The following is an 8,411-nucleotide window of genomic DNA, read 5'->3' on the forward strand; positions in this document are numbered from 1 at the left end:
AATGAAGCTATATACTTAAATAATAAATTGAAAATAATAGGGGTTGAATATGAAAAAGTAGATTTCCAGTTGAAAATAAGCTTTCCCAACCTTACAAGGTATTTATAGAATAAAGAAAAAGGGTTATACAATTAAATCTCAATACTTCTCTGTTACACATTTGTGTGTATTATCATTGATGTCAAATCTATTTGTCAAACCTATTAATGGTCCGGATGTTGGTACGGTTGGTTTACATGTATTATTGTGATAGTATGGATGTATTGCTATGTTAGTTGGAAGTGATGCATGTAGAGAAAGTGTATGGGCAAGCATGTTTATTTTGATGTCTGCTTGCATCTGATTTCTAGTTCGGATGCTTATCTAATTGATGTTATGCTATAGAGTCTTTGGTAATTTGTTTTTTTGTCTTTTGAATGAATCAAGATGATGATATGAGGTGTTTCCAGAAGTTCAATGTTCTTCATTTGGTTTGGAAGTGATCATATTAGCTCTGTTGACTATTCTGGTGAACAATATCATGGTCCAAAATATGTGTTTGCATCATATATGTTTTAGATAGTCATGTTTACTATTGCTAAATAGTTCTTGTAGCATGATTTCAAATTTTTAGTGGTTTGAGTGGTTGATTTGTGAGCGACTTTGTTGTCTATCATCTCTAGTGTTGATTCTAGGAGAATGTGGAGGAATACAATGCTTTCTTCATCTTGATATTATTTTGAGGATTTTTTAGATCATTTGTTATCATTCTTAAAATATTACAATTCTCTTGTGGAGGAAATCTTATTTTATTTTTTGGTCCGGACCAAAATGTTTTGGGATAAGCTGATCAATTTGTACCGGCTTATGTGTTTTGATCCGAGCGGTTACGTGTGAAGTCTTTTGGTGATACTTGGAAGGTGTGCTAACTTGGTGTGATCCCTCACATGTCTTCTTTAACTTTCAGATGATATATTTTGGGTTGATGCTATGTACACATTATATTTTCCTTGGCTGACTTGGTAGAGATTATTATTGTTTTAGATGGTATATAATAAGTCCACTAGGCTATGAATATAGTATTGGAATGATGTGCGAAGAAGTATATGTGGCAATGAGTTGATCTGTGGTGCGAGTTTGAGAAAAGAAAAGGTCTGGAAGACTTGTTGTGACAGATGAGCCCTAATATGTGAACTATTATCAGCATATTGCTAGATGCCAATTTCTCTTTACAGTAAAATCTTCTACTTCTATTGTATCTAGTAATTTGTGAAGTATCTTGCCTTGAAGAATTAATCTTTAGTTGTGCAAGTCCTTTACTGTGTATCTTGATTTGAGGCAATGCATCTTAGACTACAAGTGCAAAGTAGTGCGCTCCTTACCATGTGGCCTTCAATATTGTAAAAAGTTAACATATATTGTGAGTTTGATTCCCACCATGGTTTTTCCTAGTTTGGGTTTTGCACATAAATATATTAGTGTTCTTGTATGGATGCATTTATTGTTTCTACTATTTACTTTCCTACACATTACTTTGAATGAATGTTATGGTTTAGGCAATTTGAGTTGATTAAGTTTTAGTGCATGCTGATTCACATTCTTGACAAAAATATTATCAATTTTGTAAGTCAATTTTAGATGGTCCATGAAAAGTGTCATGATATGGCTATTTTTTTATTATCTCTCCTCTTCTATCTACTATATACCTATGCAATATTTTAATTATAGGGGTCCATTGAGTTTGAGACTTTCTGTCCTATATATTTTATGACGATCAATCAAGTAATTTCTATGACATCAACTCTCTAAATTAGGCTTATTATTTTTGTTCTTTCACATGCTACAAATCAAGAGAGCGTGTTGAGTGTAAGAAAATCATTATGGTTAATGTGTTTCCATGTTTATCTAAGATTTTTAAAGACATAATTTTTTTGTATTTTATAGTTTAATAATAGAATCTAAAAACATGTTTAATCATTAACATTGCCACAAATTCTATAGATCCATGCTTTTGCAATTCATCTATGTCTAGTTCCTATGTTTGATGTTGTAGATGTGCATGTCTTGAGAATTAGTGTCCCTGCAACATCATGGCACCAAGATTCAATTTCTTGTCCCCTACCATGTCATTCAAACATTTAAAGTGTGTTTCATTTCTAAATTTAGTATATTTATTGGTTCTAGCATGCTTCTCATGATTTTGGTTTTCCTTATGCTTCATCTTTTGTGAGCTTCTAATTGGCTACCCATTCAACTAATCATGTTAGAGTGGTTTCTAGATTTTTACATGTGTAGCTAAGTTAAGGAGATTTATTTTTTAAGATATAAAAATATTCATATCTTGTGGTGCATATGATTTTTTTTATTTCAAATCTTATTAATGTTAGGTCTAGTGGGTCTACTCATGGATTCCACAAGACATAGTTACTGAAAATCTATGGTGTAAAATTTCATTTCAATTTAACTATCTTATTATAGCCTAGGGAAACATTCTCCAAGTCCCACTCTTATTCATTGATCTTAAACCATAGATAAACTATGTACTTTATATGAATAAACCTTGTCTTTTTATTTTGCATAGTCATTTTGCTTATACTTAGTCTTGGTTTTGATTGTCATCTCTATGAGACTAGAGCAATAAGCTTTAATAACATCTCTAACTAGTAAGACAATTCTACAAGATTTATCTTTCCATGTTCAATGTTTCTACATAAGGCCATCATTTTATATGAGATTGATAATCTATTTTGAAAAAAAATAACTCTTAATTAGACTTTAAGATGAAATTCTCATAGATTTGGATAGTGATAGACATCCTTGAATATCCTATTTAATCAACTTAACATGTGTCACTTTGTTTGTAAATTGTCAACTTCAACTTCAATCAATTACTACATAATCTTCTTTTTACTATTTTTCCTAATTTGTTTTTGAGACTTTTTATATAAAAAAATATCATACGAGTGCACCTCAATAAAAGCCTTTTTTCCTCAATCTTGCTCGAAATTGCATATGAGCTTCATTTAATTATTTTATAAAATCACCACACACCTTGCTTATTGTCAACTAGATCAATATAATAATAAATATAAGTGAAGGCTCTGCTGCCTCACCAACTAATCAACTAAATGAATAGATACGGGGCTCGGCCCTAGCCATACAACTTATTCTCAACTAAATGAATATATGCCTATGCCAGAAATTAAACATAACTGTCCATCAAACAAATCTGATATTTTTTACAGGAGCTACTGCCAAACATATCCATCTAGCATTTGGGTAGATCAGCAGGAGGAGGAGGCACTTTGACTGAACATCCCGGCCCGTCCAGGGTAAGAAATACCATATCAAATCCAAATTCTGAATGTGATTCAAAATGGCAATGCATCAGCCAAACTCCTGTTACATAACAACATATTCAAACAAACTCCAAATTAGTTCTGAAGAAAGAAAAATAATTGCAAATAAAATAACATATATGTTAAATCCTTAAAGACCATATCACAGAATTTATTCAACCTAAAAAATTTCACCTGCAAGAATGGATATACTAGCTTACCTGGGTTATTGGCTGTAAATCTAATTGCCGCCCAACCACCAGTAGGAACTCCAAATGTATTTAACATCACAGGATCAACCAAATTAAATGTTGCAGGATCTGTTTGGGGATTGTAGTTACCGAAGCCTTGTCCCACAAGATAAAAATTATGGCCATGAAGGTGTATAGGATGCTCCTCTATGTTAACAATTGCAGTGTTCTGAAACACTATTTGCACAGTACTATTGAATTGCAGAACTTTTACCTTGGTCGCCAATTGGGGTTGCCAAAGACTCTTAGATACATTCCCGGTATAATCAAATGCCAGAGGAGGATTACCAGGGAAATCTCTTGTAAACACTCCATTTATACCATAAAAATAGGCCTGCAAAAGAGCTATATCTGGCCTTACAAATGAAATGTTATTAAAGCTACCAACTACTCTCCCGCCATTGAAACCTGCACATGAATTGTTGGGACAACTTACGACTCCAACACCCTCTGTTATAAACATTTCCTCGTCAACAGTCTGAGGCACCAAGGGCTTCAGGGTTCTGAGGCTTGCCTTGAAATTGAATGGTAGTGCTGTATCATTAAATGCAGGAAGACTGGGCAGAACTGGGACTAAGGAATTACTGCTGTCTGTGTATTGTAATATTGCAGTTGTGGTGGTATTTAAAAATCCAGTTCCTGATGGTTCGCTGCTGTATGCACGGATGGCAATGTAGTAGAGCCCTGACTTTTGGTCAGCTGTTATGAGAACATCAATGGTGTTGCCTGGATATACGACTAGCACATCGGTTGTATATGGTTTTGTATAAACTGAATCAACAGCCACAACTGTCATGGTGTGCTGCGCAATTTTAAAGAAGTATGAAATAACCATGGCACAGTTTACAATCCTCAGTAGGTAGCTTTTCCCCGCCTCGACCAAAATCTTACTAGTGTCTGCATAAGCAATTTGTCAATTAAATAATTAGATCAATTTCTTCATATCTATTATTCTTTTCTTTAGAAGTAGTTCTTCATTCATGCACAAACCATTTGCAGAGCAAGGGTAAAAGTCTCCTGGCTGGCTGTTGATGGTGTATGCATTAGAATCATTTGGTACAGCTCCCCTTCGAACAGCGTCAGCTAGCACATCTTCTACATTCGCATTCCACCATTCGCCTATACACCACCACCACCACCAAAAAAAAATAAAAATGAATCGAATTTCATAATTGCGAATTCATGTTTTTGGTTTTTTTTTTCTACATTCTAAGAGAATGAATTGATATTCTCTAAACTTAATAAGTTGTTCAGAGTAAATAATATTTTTAAAATAAGGATGATAAACATTTATAGATAAAAGCGATGGTGAGAAAGGGATTAAAAAACAGAGATAAATTTCATCAATAGTGAAAGGAGATCTAAGATGATCATATGATTCAACAATTATTTATTAATAAAATTGGATAGAACAATAACAAGTTGTGAAATTTAGAAATAATATATATTTTTTTCCAAATGTACGTTGGCTGTTGATACTAAAGAAAAGAAAAACAAACATAAAATATAAAAAATAAATTAAGCATGTATCTCACGTTACTTTATTACCTATCTTAAATATCTCCACCGTGACACTACTCTTTTAAGATTAAGAATATATTTTATTCTCTAATTACTACAAGTTTATTTTCTTAACAGCAATATAAGCTCGTTACAGTACACAAATTAAGAATTGTCATGCTGAAATAATATATCTAATTATTTAGTTATTAAGATTAGTTTCCCAAGAATGATTAAGAGCTCGTCGAACACAAAAATTGCCATATGTTATTCTGAGTAGTATTTACCCTAAAGTTTATACTAGAGGACAAGTCCTTGTATTACGTGTTCTGAGGAGACAATTAAGTTTTCGATATTAGCAGAGGGGAAATGCAGTTTTGTGGGAGGGTTTTTCCCAGAGATTTGGCTGAATAAACTATGCCAATGCACATCAATTCCCAAAACAGTATAGATATGATATGTGACGTGAATTCAGAAAGCCCCTCTAACGAATATGATCTAAAGCTCAGAGAAAAAAACTCTAATCAAAAGTGATGTAAACATAAAAAAGTAAAAATAAACTCAGATCAACCATCGATGTAAGCATCTCAAAGAAATTAACAAGTATTAAAATCGAAGATTTCAGAGAAAAGTTTTATGTTACCTATGTGATATATGAATTTACACTGACCAGCCCAACTGTTACTTTTGAATTACAGATAAGAGCTGAATAAATAATGGAAGGTAAGGATCCAAGAGAGCTACGTACCAATAATAAGAGGAAACTCAGCTTCTGGTTTGGGAAATGGATACTCATTTCCAATGCGAGGCAAAACAATCAATGCCCCATGCACAGTAGCTCTCAGATATGTGATATGTGCATGCCACCACAGTGTCCCTTCTTGTCCCGTGATAGTAAAATTGTAGGTATATTTATTCCCAGGAATAATGGGACACTGTGTTACGTAGGCCGGTCCATCTGCCCACCCGGATTGAAACTGCTTTACTCCATGCCTGCAAAATCATACAACAATAAAACCTCTATGACTTTATTACTAACGTATACTTTGATATCAATTGGAGATAGTTTGTTACCAATGCAATGTAATATTGTATGGACAGTTATTATCCACTTCGATGATAAGATTATCTCCTTCATGAACGGTTATGGTTGGGCCAGGGTACTGTCCATTCACTGTTACAATCGTCTGGGTGTTACACACTCTAGTTACAGTCTGTGTTCCAATCTGTCACAAGTTCAAACAACATAAAAACATTATGATCTTAATGATATCAAGTTTCTACAATTCATAATGAATTAATGTAGATGTTTCTAGATTAGATTGTGTAAAGAATTTTTGTATCAACGTTTCCAATCACATTCTATCAGAATGAAAAAGAGAGCTCATTTTTAGCTCTTTATGTTCTCTTTTTCATCTTGATGATAGATCACAAAACATGATCTGAAAAATTGATACGAAAATTCTTTACACAATCTAATCCAATAACATCTACATTAATTATTAATCTAAAAAAACTGTGTTCAAATTCAAAGACTTCACATGATATAAAAATCATTACACCAAACGTAATATAATGCACATGTTTTAAGCAATTCTAGAAAAGTGCTTACAATGAATTTCTGTTGGACAAGGGCTGCAGAAGCTGTCCATGGTGCAACAAAAACTAAACAAAGAAAACACAATAGTTTCAGCACTAACGAGACCCCTGCCATGGTTTATTGTGTTTTTTTTGTTATAAAAAAACTTCAAACTTTTCTTCTTGAGGAAACTACAGAAAGAGCAACTTATTTGTAGTAAAACACACACACTATATTAACTCTTTTTGACTCAGATCACCCATATTTTTCTCAATAATTGAATGAGATTTGGTAACCACTACTTACAATGACATGAAAAAATATTGAAAAAGTTGTTGGCCGGTCGGGTACCATTAAATGCGTATTGAAAATTTTGTTACTTTGATTCAGTATAATAATTTTTAATTTCCAATTTCCTTGTACATGACTCAATGAACTGACATATCCTTTTATCTGAGCATAAACCAGTGAAAACTCGCTTGATATAGGGGGATTCCTAATAATAAAATATAGTCCCAGACCAAGTAAAGCCCACAGATTTTGTGAAACCGCGCTTAATTACATTGGTGATAATGTGCTGGCAAAGCAGTATATAACTAGTTGACTACGCTTACAGCTCTGTCAAAGCATTACACAGCAATATATCATATTAATATATATTCATAGGTACATATGAACTTATTCCTATTAATAAAACCATCTGGTGTAGTTATTTCTTTCCATATAAATTTTGATTTAACCTTTTAAAAATTAGAATGAATGCATGGAATTCTTCCAACTGTCACATATTGCAGATTTATATCAAGAGTTTTTGAATCAAAAGCTTAGTAATGATAATTAAGAGCGATTTCGTGGTCAATAATTAAGAAAAATGAATCTAGAAGGCACTTTAACTCCTTGCAGAATTCAATTTGATTAATTTTTACGCAACTCCCCTAACGACATTGAAGAAAAACAAACTGCTCCCAATGATTTTTCGAAAACCAATTTTAAAATATTTGATTGAACCAACCTTTGATATCCCTGTACAAACCATATCTTAATTAAAAAAAAATGTAATGGGAAAAGGAATTAGAAAATATGAAATAGTCATGGTGACGTGCTGAGAAAAATTGATTGTTGAAACATGCGTATACGCATATATTTAGCATGTTTGAATTTCAATTTTCTTACGGAATGAAGTCGTACACTCCACATAGAAGTTATATCTTTTAAAAGGTATTATTTATTGCTCCCTTGCATGGCAAGAATTTTGTACCAACCCATTTACAAGGAATGAAATTTTATTGATTAATTGTATATTTTATTTTTCTAGGCTAGTTTTTGTTTCATATTTGTTCGATTTTATTTTTTATCAATTTTTTAAAAGATGGGTTTAAGATGTATTTGTGAGATTTTACCAAGATCAAGAGGCAATGGAAAGCACAAATAAGAGAGAACAAAATAGATGATAGGAATAAACTGTATTCTATCAAGATGCAAAATGTGATCAACTGGATCACCAATCGTTACATACAATGAATATGAGTCTGCTTATATAGGTAAGGCTATATGGATATGTGAGCACACAAACATGACATGTGGCTCAATAAGAAACAAAGGTAGGTAGGAAATAGGTGTGGTAGGTAGGAAAAACAATAAAATATTCCACATGAGGTGGATCACTCACCGAAGGTGGAATTATCACTCCACAATAAGTGGATATTATAGAGTAGTAACAAGATCAACACCATAAAAGGTGGAAATTCTTCTACACACACTATC

The 8,411-nt window shown here is 32.8% G+C and overlaps 1 protein-coding gene across 2 annotated transcripts; it reads right to left on the reverse strand.

Moving 5' to 3' along the window:
* Positions 1–2,949: 2,949 nt before the first annotated feature.
* LOC131077515 (laccase-5) lies at positions 2,950–6,827 on the reverse strand. Of its 2 annotated transcripts, none has more exons than XM_058015025.2 (6): positions 6,681–6,827; positions 6,143–6,294; positions 5,817–6,061; positions 4,559–4,687; positions 3,539–4,465; positions 2,950–3,339 (listed from the first exon to the last, which is right to left on the reverse strand). In XM_058015025.2, exons 1-6 carry the CDS (start codon positions 6,780–6,782, stop codon positions 3,248–3,250), a joined length of 1,647 nt encoding a protein of 548 aa, XP_057871008.2. In that variant the 5' UTR covers positions 6,783–6,827; the 3' UTR covers positions 2,950–3,247. The 2 variants fall into 2 exon arrangements, with proteins under 2 accessions (XP_057871008.2, XP_057871007.2); XM_058015024.2 differs by having other exon boundaries at positions 2,950–3,378.
* Between the last annotated feature and the right edge of the window lie 1,584 nt (positions 6,828–8,411).

The sequence above is a fragment of the Cryptomeria japonica genome, chromosome 6, assembly GCF_030272615.1.
Source record: "Cryptomeria japonica chromosome 6, Sugi_1.0, whole genome shotgun sequence".
Lineage (NCBI taxonomy): Eukaryota > Viridiplantae > Streptophyta > Pinopsida > Cupressales > Cupressaceae > Cryptomeria > Cryptomeria japonica.

What these genes read in the sequence shown, in the direction of transcription:
- LOC131077515 (XM_058015024.2), bottom strand. Translation starts at nt 6,782, where the DNA reads ATGGCAGGGGTCTCGTTAGTGCTGAAACTATTGTGTTTTCTTTGTTTA. An exon ending in TGAGTTTCCTCTTATTATTG is followed by an intron (nt 4,688 to 5,816) that starts GTACGTAGCTCT and finishes GGTGGTGTATAG; the next exon opens with GCGAATGGTGGAATGCGAAT. An exon ending in ATTTACAGCCAATAACCCAG is followed by an intron (nt 3,379 to 3,538) that starts GTAAGCTAGTAT and finishes GTTATGTAACAG; the next exon opens with GAGTTTGGCTGATGCATTGC.